At 46.8% G+C, this 17,762-nt stretch overlaps 2 protein-coding genes across 3 annotated transcripts; both read left to right on the top strand.

The window, feature by feature from the left end:
• The first annotated feature begins 6,682 nt into the window (after positions 1–6,682).
• C3H19orf84 (chromosome 3 C19orf84 homolog) lies at positions 6,683–10,173 on the top strand. Of its 2 annotated transcripts, none has more exons than XR_010023007.1 (2): positions 6,683–6,772; positions 9,645–9,735. XR_010023007.1 is itself a non-coding variant. In XM_063092251.1 (2 exons), exons 1-2 carry the CDS (start codon positions 8,903–8,905, stop codon positions 10,171–10,173), a joined length of 564 nt encoding a protein of 187 aa, XP_062948321.1. The 2 variants fall into 2 exon arrangements, 1 of the variants encoding a protein (XP_062948321.1); XM_063092251.1 differs by lacking the exon at positions 6,683–6,772 and adding an exon at positions 8,903–8,937 and having other exon boundaries at positions 9,645–10,173.
• Positions 10,174–11,730: 1,557 nt separating this feature from the next.
• On the top strand, positions 11,731–17,156 carry LIM2 (lens intrinsic membrane protein 2). Its single transcript, XM_063092257.1, has 4 exons — positions 11,731–11,905; positions 15,347–15,496; positions 16,715–16,849; positions 17,095–17,156. Exons 1-4 carry the CDS (start codon positions 11,731–11,733, stop codon positions 17,154–17,156), a joined length of 522 nt encoding a protein of 173 aa, XP_062948327.1.
• The last annotated feature ends 606 nt before the right edge of the window (positions 17,157–17,762 follow it).

Here is a 17,762-nt window from a genome sequence, read left to right as displayed (position 1 = left end):
TCATCTTGTCCCAGACCTGAGCATTTGAAACATTTGTCCTATGTGATCTTCTCTGAATACAGTCATCCCTCCATATCCTCAGGGGATTGGTTCCAGGACCCCCCACAGGTACCAAAATCTGTGGATGCTCAAGACCCCTATATATCATGGCATAATATTTGCATAAACCTCCTGTATATACTTTAAATCATCTCTAGATGGCTTACGATGCCTAATACAATGTAAATGCCATGTAAATAGTTGTTATACTGTATTTTTTAATATGTATTCTTTGTATTGTTCATTTTTGTTCAGTTTTTTTCCTGAATATTTTTGATCTATGGTTGGTTGAATCCGATGTGGAAACCATGGATACAGAGGGCCGACCGTACAGTATTCTGAGAACCTGGGCAAAGATTTCCCTCTGACATAACCAGGCACCACCATAGCTGATTACTCACAGTCCCACAGATTCTTAAAGGTGGGAGAGCCTTTCAAAATGACTAAACAGGTGTCAGCAAACTCGGCTTACATGTCATCTGGTCTGCTGCCTACTTTCACACCATCTGTGAGCTAAGAATGTTTTTTACATTTTAAATGGTTGAAAATAAAATCAAAAGAAGAATGTTTCATGACACATAGAAATGAGATGAAATTTAAATCTCAGTGTTCAAAAATCAAGTTTTATTGGAGGCCAGCCATGCCCATTCTTTTCTGTGTTGTCTGTGGCTGTTTTCAGGCAGAGTTGAGTCAAAGGCCTGCAGAGCCTAAAATATTTACTATCTGATCCTTTGCAGAAGTTTGCTAAATCTGAATCTAAACTAAACTAACTCACTTGATTTCACAGAAGAGGAAGCAGAAATGAAGGTCTAGAAAGGGTTCAAGACCGGCCACAGCACATATGATAGCTATGTGAGTAGATGGAAAGTTCCCAGAGTAGGATTTGAAGGGCAGGAAACCACATTTAGGTTGGGTGCTAATGTGTTCTCAGACTCATAAATCTAAGAAAGAGCAAATGCCTAAGGGGATGTAAGTGGAAATGCTTTCAAAAAAGGAATGAAAACAAGTTTACCATGTGCTGTGAATTGTTCATCAGCTGGTGAACGGAGTAGAAGAGGAACGTGTTTCTCAGGGCCAAACACATCCCTTTTCTTCTTCCTTCCCGACCTCCTTCCCTACAGCTCACAGTCCTAACTGGTTCAAAGAAAATCCTCTTGGGGGGTGGTTACTATTTGTGAGGCAGAAAACTGAATATCACAGAAAAGGGGCTAGCCTTTGCATTTACTTTTTAAAGAGTGATACATCACACAATTAGAAGACAGGAAAAGCTGAAAAAAAAAAACAAACATGGGTAAACTAGAAGAGTTGCTTAAGGTTTTCTTCTGTTACAAATGGTATATAAGTAGGCAGTGTAATAATAAGGAGAATGGAAGGGGAAGGAAGAGAATTAATAGTTTTGAACACCAACTATGTATCACATTTTGAGCCAATTATTTATATTTATAGTTATCTTGTTTGATAAAAACTGTGTAAGATAGGGAATATCTTCATGGTGAAGATATATGAGACTCAGAGAGGTGAATTACTTTGTCTAAAGTCACATAGGAGCAATGAGCAGAACCAGGAGTCCCAGCCATGGCTTTCTGACCCCAAAACCACAGCTTTCCCTGCTGTTTCACAATATCTCCTGCAGGGACACTCCTGAATGAAAAGCAGCTCACAGGATCCCAGGCCAGAACCCAGGGCACTTGGCTCCACCTGTGAAGACTGAGACAGAAAAGGCACTACTCTGACCCAGGTAACAGTAAACAGGATCAAGATGCTAAAGGGAAGAGAAAGGATTTAGAAAGGAAGGAATATAGTTTCAAAAGGTGACGACTGAGAGGAAAAACTGATAGTAGACTTGTTAATGTTTTCCAATCATATGCAGAGGTGTTTGACTCATGTCAACAAACAATCTTTGCATTGTGACCTCAGCAAGAGAATAGTACAATATGTTCACACATAACATCCACTTTAGCCAAACCCTCTCAAATTCCAAAGCTATTTGTGAACATTTTTATTTTTTTTGTCTTTTTCGAGACCCGTAAGGGGATCGCAACCCTTGGCGTGGTGTCGTCCGCACCGCGCCCAGCCAGTGAGTGCACCGGCCAGTCCTATGTAGGATCCGAACCCGCGGCGGGAGCGGCACCGCGCTCCCAGCGCTGCACTCTCCCCAGTGCGCCACAAGGCCGGCCCTGTGAACATTTTTATAATAGAGGCTAACATATTCAGCATCTACTATATCCCAGGTGCTGTTGTTTAATGCTTATATTACCCATTCAACACTCACAAGAAGTCTTAAAGGAATTTTTGACCAAAGACTGGGGAAGTCTCCTTCATCCTGCCAGGCCCCAGTTACCTGCTTCTTTTTATAAGGCAGCAAGAAAAGGTTCAGAACTTTAAGAGACAAACATTAGTTAACAAGCGTTCAACAAAATCCCTTAATTTCTCTATCTAAGATAATGTTGAATAATAGTCAGCTATTTCTTGTACTGGTTTCTTAGCCATTATTGACAATAATTCTTCATCTAATTGTGTTTATCCTTCTAAGGAGTAAAGATCCCACACCCATGGTCTTAGGGAAAGGGAAATAAAAGAAAGAGAGAGAGAGAGCTCTCTTGGCATTGGCAGCTCCTTGGACACAGCCTGGTCACTGCTTCCTGCCTAAATGAGGTGACCAGCTAGCCTTTCTTATATATGAGATGACTGATAGTGCTGTGTCCAGTCACAACTTTTCATCTCATAGGAGGCACCAATAGGCAGGTTCTGACTTTTCTTTAATACAAATATTACCAAGCAGTTAACATGTAAAAATTCTTATGACATAGAGCCAGGTGTGAAAACAGAAGAACAACTCATAATTTTACTTCTTTCGTAAGTCATAGTTTGCTAAAAAATTCCCTTTTGTGAATGAAACAGCTTTGTGTTTCCAAGCTCTCCCAATGAGTTTAATAAATCAATCTAGTTCCCAGATTAAGATCACTACAGAGCAAAACTAACAACAGCAAAAACAACAACAAAAAGCTTTGAGATGGAATTTTCTGAGTTCCTTTACACATATATTATGATTATCTCTAGAGAAAACTGAGGCACATAAAGTTTACAAGCATGCCCAAAATCATTAGTACAATTCAATCTCAGGTAATCTGACTGCAGAGCCCAATGTAGGCCATGACACTATAATGGCCTCCTGTTAGACTGTTGTCCAGAGGGTGCCTAATAAAGAGGTGTGGCACATTCATATATGAAAAAGGCAAAGAATTTGCACTTCCGTCCAGGTTCTACTGCTTCCTACCAGAATAAATGAAGGTAATACTCCTACTGCAAAGGTACGTTGTAATGTCCACATAAGCAAGCATAGATGAAGGCATTTTATAAACTGTAAACTACTACACACACATTAAATACGATTACCTGAGGCTGGTGAGTATCCTTTGATTCAGAAGAATATAAAATATTATCAATTCAAATCTTACATTTGTTTAATGGCGATTATTATACTTTAAATTTTCTCAGCTTGTAGCAGATATTAACTGACTCACTCAATTTAGTTAGCCATGGGGCTCCAGTCTGCAGGGGGAATGCAAACAGCTTTGGAGAATAAGATATAAAGCAAAGGAGAGTGTTGTGCTAGCTATCTCCTCTGCTCTTCCTCCAGTCAACCAAGGGGCCTTTATTTCATAGTTGCTGGGTTGTTAACATCTTGAAGTGGGCCTTGTCTGGCATGTTTTGTTTCCTCGCTGTGACAAAGCCTCCAGGTACTGCACTAAATAAAAAACTGAAGGAGCCTCAAGGACTGAAGCTGGCTACCAGAAGCCAGTATATGCAGAGTAACAGAATTACAAATTCATGGCATGGAATCACCCAATGCAACTAATTTTATAGACGAGGACTAGAGAGGGACAAGGTCTTGCCTAAGGTCACACAACTAAACAGCAAAGTTGGGACTCAAGCTCAGACAGACTCTATTATAAATGAGCACTGCAAATTATGCAGTTTCCTTTAACTAAGCTTAGAGTGGGGCGGATGGATGCTAGAAGGGCCTTGAGAAAAAGGGAAACTCTCTACCAGCTACACAGAGGTTGAGAGATTCGGCTTCCTTCCCCGTACCGCCAAATGCTGCCATGAGAGAAATTCTTGAATTTCTGTTTGACCCGGGAAATTACAAGATTGTGTTGCTAGGGCAACAGGTTTGTCCAGGGGTCAGTAACTCTGAAATATGTGTGTTAAGGTCCTGACTTAAGCAATAATGATGGGTACTCTCAGGAAAGGCAATGTTGTGTAAATGTAGGAAAAAAAAAAAACAGGCTTGGAGTCAGAAGAGCCAGGTTGGACTTTCCGTATTGCCAGATACTCTTTCAAACCAGTTAAACAAGGACTATTAACTCCAAGTACAAATATAAAACAGTTCTATTTTTTTGACCATTGATTCAGTCATGCTGTTGAAACTTTTTCTCATCCCTTAACAATGTCTCAGATACTATGTAACTCTCCAGTCAGTTCTGATTATTAAAACTCAGCCTCGTCCTAAATCTTAACCTCAAACTCAGTTTAAACCCCATCGCCTCCCCTCCTCCATCTAGCACGGCTTTAAGCTGGAACCTGACGCCTTGGAAAAGAGAGGTGGACCAGTTGGCTTTTTAAGACAGCTTTTCTTCATTCCCACCCATGACCTTGTTTTCTCAAAAGTATTGGGGCCTAGAGGAGGGACAGTTAATGAGACCAGTAACGCTTGACCTAACTGGCAATAGTTGTGGTCTCTGTTGGCTGAAGCAGCTTCTCTGGCTAACACTGCCTGGCCCTCTGTGTGGTGGCTGTCCAAATATACTAGCTCTTTCATGGAGCAAAAGTATAAGGACTTGGGTGGACCTGTTGAGATTTTCTTGACTCCTCTGTTTCTTGACAAAAGAGTTATTGCTCCCCCCTTCTTCCACATCTCCAATCCCACCATGGGCACACACTGCACAGCCTCCTGCTGCCCTCTTGGGTGATATACCCTCTTGATAGCTGAGGCCTCGCTACCTCCATGGTGTGCACTTTATCCACTGCCATAGAATGTTGTGTGCCCCCCCAAATTCTATGCTGAAATCCTAACCCCCCAATGTATGTGATAGTATTTGGAGATGGGACCCTTGGAAGGTAATCAGGTTATGAGACTGGAGTCCTCATGAATAGGATTAGTGCCATTATAAAAAAGATCCCAGAGAGCTTATCTCTTCCACCACATGAGGACGCAGGGAGAAGGCACATCTATGAACCAGGAAGTTGGCCCTCACCAGAAACTGAATCTGCCAACACCTTGATCTTGGGCTTCCCGGTCTCCAGAACTGTGAGAAATAAATTTCCGTTGTTTATAAACTACCCAGTTTAGCGTATTCTGTTACAGCAACCCAAAGAATGGACTAAGACATTGACCATGTGAGCTGGAGATCACTCCTTGTATTGTGCATGATTTCCCACGTCCTCTGAAGGGATTGGGGGCTAGAAAGAAAGTGGGGGGCAGGAATTAAGTAGAATTCCTAGGACAAAGTCCAAAGGTGACCCCTGAATCTCAAAGGTGCTGAGAAAGGGGCAGTGAGGTGAGAGCCTCCAGATGAGGGGAGACTCTAGAAAAGGGAGGCAAGGATGACCCCCTGGACCTAGAAGGGGGGAAGGCGAGGATGTAAGAGTAGTGGTGGCAATGAGAGACGTCCCCAGTCAGGAGGTCCTAATGCCTACGCTGCACTTGGAAGGGTCCCCAACTTGGAGGGGGCTGAGTGAGTGGGGAAGGCTCAAGGGAAAGAGAAAGATCCCCAGGGTCTGCTGGGGGCGGGGGGCGTTATAAGGGGAAAATAGGGGGACTTAAGGGAATACGAGGGCCCCTGTGGAATGGACAAACCCTGAAGGTAGAATCTTGGAAAGTCGATGGTCCAAGACCGGTAAGGGCGCAGCAAAAAGAAAGGGTTCGTCTTAAGCGGCGGACGAGGCGATGGGGCTCCCCAGTGGTCCACGGAGAGACCTGAGTGGCATTTTCCCCTCAGCCCAGTGCCCCTTCTCCCTTCCAAGTTACGCCGCTAACCTCCCTGCCCTGCCGTTGCCACTTAAGTGAGTACAGACAAAAGCTGAAGCACAAATACCTTAAGAAGGCGGGGAAAGGTGCTAGCCAATCGGAGGGCGAGGGCGGGGCTAGCGCTCAGAAACGCAGCCAATCAAAGAGCGAAGGTATTGGGTCGCGGACCTGCCGTCGGCCAGGCTGGAACTCGGAAGCGACTCCACCCCTCGAGGAAAGAGGAACCCTCCGACCAATCAGAACCGAGAATAATTGCTTGCGGCGCTTTTCGTAACAGAGAGTGAGCGGGGCTCAAACCAATCACCGCTGGAGTTTCCCAGCAAATCGGAAATCTCGCTTTCCCGACACAGGAATTGATTGGTCCCTTTTCAGAACTTGCCAGTCAATTTTGGGGGTTGGGTAAAGAGTATTTCCTTAGCGACAAAAGATCCCTCCTCCCGGTCTCCTAGCGTGGCGCGAGGAGGGAGGGGGCACCGCGTGGGGGAGGACCAGGGATGGACCTTAAAGGGCTAGTACGTTTTAAAAGAAGAGGTGGGACCCCTGCTTTTCAAGTAGAGTCGCACCCTGATTGCAGTAATAAGAGAAGCAATAAAAGAACAAGCTAGAAGCAACCCCATTACGCTGGAATTGAGCAGTGAGCGCTAACTCGCTAAGAAACGGAGACTCAGAAAGCTTAAGCAGCTTTCCCAATGTCACGCACTTGTAAGTACCAGAGCAGAGATTCGAACCCTCACTTTGGAGTCATGTCTAGACAAACTGCCTCTTTGGGATATGAGGTAACCAGATGGATAGACCCAGACTTGAAATCTGGAGATCCGGGTTCTCATCACAGTCTCCAGGAGAGAAAAGAAAACCAGCCCTCTCAATTACAAATCCTTCTACTCGGGCCACTCGGTGTCACCAGTATCATCCGGCACGGTGCTATCCTAGTACCTGGGATTTCTCGTCCTAAAAATGGGATGTTGTGAACTTCTTGTAAGAAAATTCATATCAAAGAGGCTGCTCAGGCTGAAAACTTTTACATCATCCTTTGACTCTCCCTGACCTAACCCCAGCTTCCCGTCAGGCACCAAAGCCTGATGGCCCTTTCTCCAAAATAAATCTCAAATCCATTCACATCTCTCCGTCTCCACTACCCCCCACCCCCCGCCCCGCCCCTGGAGCCACTGTCACTCCTGTCCTGGAGGACAGCAATCCATTCTCCAACAGCAGACCAAGTGCTCTTCTTAAAACATAAATTAAGTCATGCCTCTCCTTAGAAACGTTTGAAGTCATCTCGACGATCTCAGAATTAAAAAATAAAAATGTCCGAAATCTTTACTTCAGCCTGCAAAGTTCTATATAATCTGACTCCTCTTGTCTCCATTAAAAGCACAGACTCTAGAGCTAGGCTGCCTGGGTTCAAATCCTGGCTGTGCCACTTACTAGCTCTGTGACCTTGGGCAAGTTACTTACCCTCTCTGAGGTACGGTTTGGTCATTTGTGAAATGAGGATTAAATAAGTTAGTATTATTCGTTAAAACAGACCTCCGTTTTACAAAATAACTGACTTAGTACTTCTCAAGACAGTCAAGGTTGTGAAAAACAAGGAAAAACTGATAAACAGCTGCAGATCAGAGTCGTCTAAGGAAACAGGATGACTAAATGCAATGTGGTATTCCAGATTGGATCCTGGAACAGAAACAAAGGACATTAGTGTAGGGTTTATTTAGTAGTCACGCCAGTGTCTTAGTAGTGACAAATGTACGGTGGCAATGTAAGATAACGTTCAGGAAACGGGTGAGGAGTATACAAGAACTCCCTGTATTATCTTTGTAACTTTTCTGTCAATATAAACATAGTCCAAAATAGAATGTTTATTTAAAAAAATAAAAAATGAAGGCCTATCCCTCTCCTCTTAGCTCATTCCTTTCCATCCCTCAAATACTAAACTTGTTCTACTCCCAGAGCTTTACACTGACTGTTCCCTCCATGAGTATTCACATTCCAGGTCTTCTGGATCCTTCCCCCAGTAGCCTTCCCTAACCACCTTCCCTTCAGAGACTTATTGAGAATATATTATTTATGTCTGGTCAGTCTCTCCCACAAGCATACAAGTTTCATGAGAGTAGGGGCTGCATTTACTTTGTCCCCAGAGCTCATCCATAAGAATTAGGATTGCTTCTCAATAAAACACTGCCACGACTACTAACAACAGGTAAATCTCATTTGTTTGGACTAATTGCAGTCCAGACTCTGGTTTGCTACATTACGCACGTGATATCACAAGAACCTCACAAAAACCAAGAAGGTAATATTAGCCCTATTTCTCACATGGGGAAACCGAGGCATAGAGATCAGAAAGATATAAGGTCACAAAGCAAGTCACAGACAGGTTACAATGGAATCCAGCCATAGAATGGCTAAGACTCCCCTCTGCCCCGGAGAGTGTGCAAATGTCCAGATTTCCCTGCCTAAAATGTCCTTTTAGTTCTAAAGAATCGCCCTGAGGACACAGGCAGAAATATATATAGAGAGAGAGAGGTGGGGATGGTAGCCTCGAACACCTGAATTTGAGGCTGGGGGTCCGGTGTTCTAGCCTGAGGGAGGAAGGGTCTGAGAGAGGAGAGGCCAGGGGCCTGCACCCCTTGGTCTCGGGGAGGTGCAGGTGTTTCCTGAGAACCGTGAAGTTGAGGAACCAGACTCAGGGGTCCCCGCCCCGCGCTCTTTCTGGGCGACGCTGCGCACTCCGCAAGCCACGCCCCGTTTCTTCCTGGGTCCCTCCCCCACCTTCCTGGGCCCTGGAATGATCTAGATGAAGGTGCTGGAAGAGACTTCAGAAACCCTGTGAAGATGGAACAGCTAAAGGAAGGGGCTGAGCCCGAAGGGTGAGAGACAAAGACCTTCTGCAAGAGGGACAGAGACCCGGAGAGAGAACGGGGCAGAGATAATCGGAGAGAGAGTTGAAGGGACCCAGGGAGACGATCAGAAAAAAAAAAAGCGGGGGGCTCAGGTATCATCATATAGAAACAGAATCTTAGAGGATCTTGGTCACAGAGTTGAGGTCACAGAGTTGAGCAAAATACTTAGAAACAGGGAAAGAGTTAGACACAGATATTCATGAAGCAGAAATTTCTAAGAATGAACCGGGAGACTTCCAGAAACAGCCAAAGTGCTGGAGAAATAATAATTGTCCACATTTATTGAGCACTCACCAGACCCAGCCCTAAAATACGTACCTTTGGTACGACCCCAAACCATTTTTTGATATGAAAAATGAAGGTTCAGATAAGAGAACGATTTGCCCAAAGACACCCCATTAGGGAGGCAGCCTGGAATTGGAACTGGGTTCTGTCTGATGCTGAAGTGAATGGCACAATTGTCTGACTCTCTGTAAAGAGAGATGGGTAGAAATAGAGAGAGAGAGATTGAAAGAGAATGACATCAAGAAGAAGGTGTGGAAGTCCGAGGTGGACAGAGAACTGAGGGTGGAGAGAGAGGGACTCCTGGCAGAGCTACAGAAGCAGCCAGGCAGCAATAATGAAAGAAGGAAAGAGCTGGTGGGATCCACTGACTTCTCTTCTTGTCATTCTAGGAACGACCTGTCCCTGCCATCACCTGGGACTGAATCGTGGCCCCCTGCGCCCATCCCAGTCCTGCCACCCTCGCTCCTGGGCACCCCAGATCCAGCCCACCTGGGGCTCCCTGAGAGCCTGGCCTCTGTTACCGTCCCCATCCGTCTGGATGCCCTCTCCTACCTCCTGCATAGCGCCTTTCTGGGGGTGTATAGCTTCCAACAGTCCTTGCCCTCCTGCCCCTGCTTCCTCCAGGCATGCCATACCCAGCCGGCCACAGCCAAGAGGCCTCCACGGGGACGTGGGGGATGGGAAGCCCGGCGCAGGCCAGGCAGGGGCCAGGGCCGGCAGTGGTGGCGACCTGGGAGAGTCGAGCAGTCACAGAAGGAGTGGGTGGAGGGCCCTGGGGCTGGCCCCAAGACCCCGCTGATGACACCACCATCACCACCACCACCACCACCTTCCCAGAATATGAAGAAGGAAGCCCAGGGTCTGGAGCCACCCCTAGACACACCACCTGCTACTGAGGACTGGGAGACAGAGTATTAGGACCCTGGAAGGTCCAGCACAAGAAACTCCAGTCACCCAGGGGGGGTTTCCTGAAGCCCAGAGTGACTTTAGCCCTGTCAGAGATACCCCAAGAAACATCCTCTTCCCGTCGTCCTCCATCCCCCAAACCACTGCCTCAGGAGTGGATCCTAGGTGTCACCTGGTGAGGCCTGGCCCCAACTTAGGATCCAGTCCAGAACAACCCTGAACTTCATACCCATGCTCAAACCCATGCTTGTCCCCTTCATAGCCTCAGTACTATTCCCAACACCACCCCAAATACAGCTACAACCCTAATCTCATTCTGCACCTCAAGGGTTCCTCCAACCTCATCCCTAACCCCAAAGCCGTTCCCACGTGCCCTCCAATCCTAGTTCCATCCCCACTCTCAATACCATATTCCCAAACCCATTCTCCTATTCCTATCCCCATCTCCAACCCTATTTCTGTTCCTCATCCCTAACCCACCCTCATTCCCAACTTCTTTATCCTCATTCCCTATTTACCTCAGCCCAACCCAATCCTCATCTTAAACTTAATCCTAAATTCCACCCAAAACCCAGCCCCCTCCTCAACCCCAGCCACAGCCCCATCTCCATCCAAAACCTGCTTCCTAGCCCAGCCCAAACTGTGACAATCTCTTGACCCCACCCCACAAAGAATCCCATTGGCCCAACATATCCAGATACCTGTCCCCCCCACCCCAGACCCTCAACCCTCAACACTGTCCTCATGCTTCTCAAGGTGGGAATTCCTGGTTGAACAATAAATGGATGACTGTCCCTAAATCTCGTGTGTCTGTGTGTGTATTTACACAGCTCTGGCTAACTCACTACATGCTACGAGCAAGGCTCATGAAAACGTGGTAGGATCCGGGGGAGGGTCACAGAGATAGGCCAGTGAGGCTGGGGGCTGGGGGTGGGGAGCCACCTGGATCCCTGCTTCAGCAAATTCCATTTGGGGCCTCTGCCACCTCTGCATTTCTGCCTGCTGGAAGCTGCTAGGCCATGTGGCCATTGTGTGGGGAGGCTTAAGGGATTTTGGGGATCCAAGGGCACAGAGAGGCCAGCAACCTGTCTCAGCTCAGTCTGCACGGAGGGGCCGTGGCAGAGGAAGGGCTCAGGGCAGGCTCTGCTGCTCAGGTAGGCACCAGGCTTGGAGACTGCAGCCCCTGTCTCCCCCAGGACCCAGTAGTTCAGGGCCCCTGCTCCCTTCTTCCCCAGGACCCAGGGGTCTAGGCTCTCAGCTTCTTCCTCTCCCAGAGACCTGGTGTCCCATCCCCTAGCCCCATCCTCACCTAGAACCTAGGAATTCAGGCCCCTAGCCCTCTCCTCCCTCAGCCCAGGGGTCCAGACCACCAGCCTCCTCCTCCCTCAGACCCAGGAGTCTAGGTCTCCCAGGCCCCTTCCTTCCCCTGGATTCAGGGGCCCAGGCCTCTAGCTGCTTCTTCTACCAGGGACACAGGGTCCTACTCCTCAGCCGCCTCCTCCCCCAATCCCTTTCTCTATCAGGACCCTGGAGTCTAGCTCGCATCTCTCCCCTTCCCCACAGATCACCATGTACAGCTTCATGGGTGGTGGCCTCTTCTGTGCCTGGGTGGGGACCATCCTCCTGGTGGTGGCCACAGCAACAGACCACTGGATGCAGTACCGGCTGTCGGGGTCCTTCGCCCACCAGGGCCTGTGGCGGTACTGTTTGGGCAGCAAATGCTACCTTCAGACAGAGAGTATCGGTGAGCCTCGGGGCCAGGGTCTGGGCCAAGTCTGGGGTCAGAGCCCTCTGAAGGGCAGAACCTCACAGACTAAGGGTATCTATATTCCAGATGGAGAACCATGTGACTCAGAGAGAGAAAGGAACCAGCCCAAGGTCACTCAGCATGGAAGAGATAGAACTGGGATCTCAGGATTGTTTTCTAATTGCAATTACAGGTTGTGCTTGTTTGGAGGTTAAGTGGGGAGAGGTGGCATTTCCTGACATGTAAAACGTGTCAGGCACAGCAGTTAGGGCTGGGGCTGCCGGAACAGCATTTTCTAAATATCGGTTATGGACCAAGAACTATGTTAGCTACTGGGGGATATAGAAGTAATATGGACCCTAAATATGCTAAATACTGAAGTATTTTTAACTGCTTACTGTGTGGCCAGGCCATGTAATACATCTATCTATACATCTACATATATGTATATATAGAGAGAGAGACACACACACAAAGATATACAGTATATTAATAACATATATCCTATATATATTGATAAAGTAATGATATGTAATATATTATAAATTAGTATATTAATCATATATTATATTTACATATATTATACTGTATATTGTACATAAATTGATAATACATAATAGATTGTATATATTATATTACACAACATATTATATACTATATTAATAAATTAACAATAAATAATATATTGAATATTACCAGTAATAATAATGATAATAACTGGCATTTATTGAGTACTTACTATGTGCTATTCTAAGCACTTTACATGGATTTACTCCCCTCCATCTCCCAACAACACTAAGAGGGTCCTCCAGTTGTAAACAAGGAGTAAGACATGTTTGACCTCAGAGAGTCCAACATTTTTTTGAGGGGGTTGGGAGGAAGAAAGAGGTAACCCTCACTGCACCCTGCAATGTAACAGGCATGTGCAGGAAGATTTCACCTACCCATTTCACTGAACCAGTCCTGAGAGACGGGCAGCATGATGCCTGTTTGCCAGGAGGGCAAACTGAGGCAGGGAGACATGCAAAGGCTTGCCTTGGGCTGCTGGCTTTAGAGCCCAGTCTGCCTGATTTCACACACGTTTTTTATTCTGGTTGTCTCACTTGTAGCACTTCTATCATTTCTCCAGCTTCAGACTGGGAGCTCCCCAAGGGACAACTCTGAGTCACCTCTGTATCTTATCTCTGCTGGGGATGGGGGACAGAGGGAGGCTTGGTGAAGGTCTTCAGTTCATCTGACATTCTCATGACCAAAAAACTGACAACCTCAGAAACATACCTTACCCCTGATGGATTCTTGAGTATTTGTTAAAACAGCTGGCTTAACTTGCTCATCAACTGTAATTTGCTCGCCAAAATTAGAGCAGGAGTCCTCAACTTGCTTCCTGGGGACCATACCAAGCCGCGGTTGTGTTTTATTGGGTCTGCCTGGTGTTTTTAAAGTTTCTGAAGTCATTGCTAGTATTTAAAAATCTGGACTTGTATCTCTTTAAAAAAAAATCTAAATTCTGCATGCCCCCCAGGACAATAGTCAGCCAGCTATGAGTGATGGTTGCCCCCTTCAAATGGAGCTTACCAGTCATGGTCCCTTCAGGAGACAGAAATGAAAGAATAATTAGAATAGGGAGGGTTTTCTGTAACAATGGAGCTGAGAGGTAATACACTGACAATTGCTATGTGGTTCGTTCATGTCCAGTTCATCCCAGCCTTCACCCCAGCCTGCTGTCTCCCAGACAGCAGACCCCTTACCCTTATTTGCAGCTGTAGCCAGACCGCAAAGGTATTTGCATTTTCCACTCCTGCATTAACTTAATCATAGGAAAGAAATAGCCTATGACATATCCCGAAATGTCCTCCAGACTTTTAAATAGCCAGAGGCCTCTGTATTAGTTTCCCAGGGCTGCCATAACAAAGAGCCACAGAGTGGTAGTGTAAACAACAGAAATGTATTGTCTCAGTTCTGGAGGCTAGAGGTTTAATGTCAAGGTGTCCACCTGAGTGGTTCCTTCTGAGGGCTGTGAGAGAGAATTTATTCCATGCCTATCTCCTAGCTTCTGGTGACTTGTTGGCGATCTTTGGTGATCCTGGGCTTGTAGATGCATCACCTTGATGTCTGGTGTTTTCCCAGTGTGTGTCTGTGTCTGCGTCAAAATTTCCCCTTTTTATAAGGATACCTGTCATTGCATTAGGAGCCCCCTCAACTGTAATATGACCTTATCTTAACTAATTTCATTTGCAATGACCCTATTTTCAAATAAGGTACCATTCACACAAAGGGTTACAACTTCAATATATAAGTTTGGTGGCAGGGGGACACAATTCAGTTTATCCATGGAGAAACAGCCAGGAATTTCTCTCACTTAGGCTCACATGAGGCAAAAGACTTCATTATACAGAGATCCTACACCTTTTACTTTTCAACAGCGAGATCCAAGTTCTGTCTGAGGTGCACATGTTCTGTCCTGGGTGCTCTGAAAGACAGAATAGCCATGCAGTTAAGATGGTGGGCTTTGAAGCTTGGGTTTCAACTCTAGCCCTGATTCTAATTATGGGAGCTTGGGCAAGTCACTTCACATCTGTGAGCCTTGGTTTCTTCATCTGAGAAATGGGAATAAAACTGGTACTTACAGCATAGGGATTGTGGTGGGAATAAATAAGATCCTACATGGGAATTGAGCCTGGCACACAGTTGGCAGTTGCTAAATGGAAGATGAGATTGTGGTTGTTATTATTCCCAGGACATCTCCCAAAGGACAGTGCTGAGAAAAGCACAAAGAAGAATGGTCCCCAGTGCTCAAGATTCATTCATTCAACATGTTTATTGAGCACCTATTATTTTCCAGGACCTAGGCGCTGGAGATATGGCAGTGAAAGAGATAGTAAGGCCTTTGTCCTCACAGAGCTAATAATTTAGTGGAAACAAACATAAACAAGTCAAAAACAAATAGGATATTTTGAGGTATGGGCAAGTGGTGTGAAGGAAATGGAAGAGAGCAGTGTGAGAGAGGACAGAGAGTGATCATCAGGAGGATATGGGGATCGGCATTCATGCTTTCGGGTCACAATCATTTCTGCAGGCTGATGTGCAAACCAAACCCGTTCTGGGGTGTTTGTGACACAGAATCAACCCATCCCCTGTCCTCAGGGAGCAGTCAGGCTGGAGGGGGAGACAGACAAAGTGAGTCACAGCCCAGAGCAGTATGTGAAGATGATGCTTGAGGGGTGAAGGGGTGCTTCCTAGAGGAGGGGTCCTGAGAGCTGGGCTATGAAGGATGAGTAGGAGTTTTCCATGTGAAAAAGATGGCACTTGTGGAGATGTAAAGGAGGAGCTGGGTCAGGGATTTGGAGAGGGACATGGCATTCTCGTCTCAGTGGTAGCAGCATCCCCCCACTGAGAGAGCAGGGGAGGCATGAGAGTGACAATGGGGTGCTCCCACAGCATACTGGAATGCCACCCGGGCCTTCATGATCCTGTCAGCCTTGTGTGCCACCTCCGGCATCATCATGGGCATCCTGGCCTTCGCTCAACAGCCCACCTTCACCCGCCTCTCCCGGCCCTTCTCTGCCGGCATCATGTTTTTCGCCTCCAGTGAGTGAGCCCACACTACTCCTATCCCTCTCCTAACTTCCATCTCCAACTCCCTTCCCGTTTTCAACTCCAATCTATCCCCACCACCTACTCCTACTTCCTCTCAATTCCACCCCTACCCTAATTCCAACCCCAGCTCCCAAACCAACCTTATGACTATATCTAATTCCAGCCTATTCTAACACCAACCAGCATACTGCAATTTAATTCTGGCATTGACCACCTAGAGTTAGTGTCAGACTCCACAGGTTAAAAGCACAGTCCCCAACCTGAGGCCCCTACCTCAGAGACAAACTGCTAGTGGTGTCCTCTGATCACTCACACTTTTGACCAACTGGGTACAAATTTAGGGGCTCCCAAGATCCATTTAGGTTCAAAATTTTGCTGGAACAAGTCAAAGAACTCAGGAAAGTGCTATACTTATGATTACAATTTTCCTATAGGCAACGAAATTCAGTACAAGGCCAATGAAGAGACACATACGGTAAAGCCTGGGAGGGTCCCAAGTGCAGAGCTTCCAAGTCCTCTATCTGTGGATCGGGGGTCTCTCTCCTAGCATCTCCTAACATAGATGTGTTCACCAACAGGAAGCTCCACTGAGCTTCAGTGTTCAGAGTTTTGATTGTAGTATCGTTACATAGGCATGATTGATTGAACTCAATCTCCAGCTCTCCTCTGGCCCCCAGAGGTTGGGTTCACAAGTGGCATAAAGCCCTAACCCTCTAACCACATTGTCATTCTTTCTGGTGACAGGCCCCCATCTTGAATCATCTCATTTATTAGCATAAATTTAGGTGTGGTTTAAGGGACTCATGAATAGCAAAGATACTCCTATGACTCATGAAATTCCAAAGATTGAGAGTCTCCTCACAGGAATCATGGACAATGACCAGTCAAATTCCTTATTATACAACACAATTTTGCCCCAGCCCATCTCAACCCTACCTCCTCCTATGACTCAGGAAATTCAAGGATTTAGAGTCTCCCTCCCAGGAATCAGGGACAATGACCAGTTAAATTCTTTAATGTCCAACAGAATTCTGCCCCAGCCTCATCCCAACCCTACCCCCCTAGTCATCCTTACTCCCACTCTCAACTCAGCCCCCATCCTCACCCCCTCCCAACCCAACTCTACCCCATTACCCAATCTCAGTCCCCATCCCATCCCCATCTTCAACTCCCTGCTCATATCCAGATCTTCCCACCTTCTCTCCCCAGCCCTTTTTGTCCTGTTGGCCTTGGCCATTTACACGGGAGTCACCGTCAGCTTCCTCGGCCGTCGCTTTGGGGACTGGCGCTTTTCCTGGTCTTACATCCTGGGCTGGGTGGCCCTGCTCATGACCTTCTTTGCAGGTACTTGGGCCGAGGGGTGGGAGGGTCCGTGTCTGGGGTACAATGGGCTGTACTTCAGAGGGGGAGATGACAGGGTGTCTCACATGGATCCCACAGCACTGAGTCAGAAGGCAGACTCTAGACCCAAGAACTTTGGGGACTGTGGACACTTAGGGAGAAAGGGAATGTGATGTTGAGGTCTCTTGGAATGGGAACAAGAACCAGGGGTGGTTCAGGGGAGTCAACTGAGATCTCTTCTCATGCAGGGATCTTCTACATGTGTGCTTACCGGATGCATGAATGTCGGCGCCTGTCCACTCCCCGCTGAACCCAAATGTATCCCCCAACTTCATCAGGATGTTAAAGTGAGGTCACTGAAGAGGAAGGGGAGGGTCTAGAGGCCTGAAGTTCTGGTTCCTGGAAGGGGAGGTTAAGAGGCTCAGTCCTGGAATCTGGGTGGGGGCCCTGACTCCCGTGTCCTAAGGGGGAGGGAGGAAGAATAGGGCCTTGTGGGAGAGAGTTGAGAAGACCCAAGCCCCCCCGTCTGCCAGGCAGGTTGTTAGAAAAGTGAAATATTTATTAGAGCGACTTTTGGGGTATAATAAAACTGATGTGAAACTACTAAAGTGTGGATCCATAAAAGATTGGAATGAGGAGACATAGGTGTGAGTATGGAGGGTGTGGGGAGGGGGTGCTGGGCTATGGAGGTTCAACCTTCTCAGTTTCTGTAGGGATGGACACAGAGGTAAATCATAACAGTCCCTGCCCAAAAGTTAAGCCCAGTTCAGCTTCTAGGAAATGGATGTGCAGAATAAAAGGACGAATGAAAAGATCTGTGACTAAACAACCTCCCTGCCCACCCACCCCCACCTCCAGTCGGCTCTTCCGACCTCCTCCCGCTCCAACTAGAAACACTAGAACTCTGAGCCTTCGC

This window comes from Cynocephalus volans, chromosome 3 (assembly GCF_027409185.1).
Source record: "Cynocephalus volans isolate mCynVol1 chromosome 3, mCynVol1.pri, whole genome shotgun sequence".
Classification (NCBI taxonomy): Eukaryota; Metazoa; Chordata; class Mammalia; order Dermoptera; family Cynocephalidae; genus Cynocephalus; species Cynocephalus volans.
Note: the sequence above shows the minus strand (reverse complement) of the source record. Positions and strands in the feature narration are given on the sequence as shown.

What these genes read in the sequence shown, in the direction of transcription:
- C3H19orf84 (XM_063092251.1), top strand. Translation starts at nt 8,903, where the DNA reads ATGGAACAGCTAAAGGAAGGGGCTGAGCCCGAAGG. An exon ending in GAAGGGGCTGAGCCCGAAGG is followed by an intron (nt 8,938 to 9,644) that starts GTGAGAGACAAA and finishes TTGTCATTCTAG; the next exon opens with GAACGACCTGTCCCTGCCAT.
- LIM2 (XM_063092257.1), top strand. Translation starts at nt 11,731, where the DNA reads ATGTACAGCTTCATGGGTGGTGGCCTCTTCTGTGCCTGGGTGGGGACC. An exon ending in CATCATGTTTTTCGCCTCCA is followed by an intron (nt 15,497 to 16,714) that starts GTGAGTGAGCCC and finishes TTCTCTCCCCAG; the next exon opens with CCCTTTTTGTCCTGTTGGCC. An exon ending in GCTCATGACCTTCTTTGCAG is followed by an intron (nt 16,850 to 17,094) that starts GTACTTGGGCCG and finishes CTTCTCATGCAG; the next exon opens with GGATCTTCTACATGTGTGCT.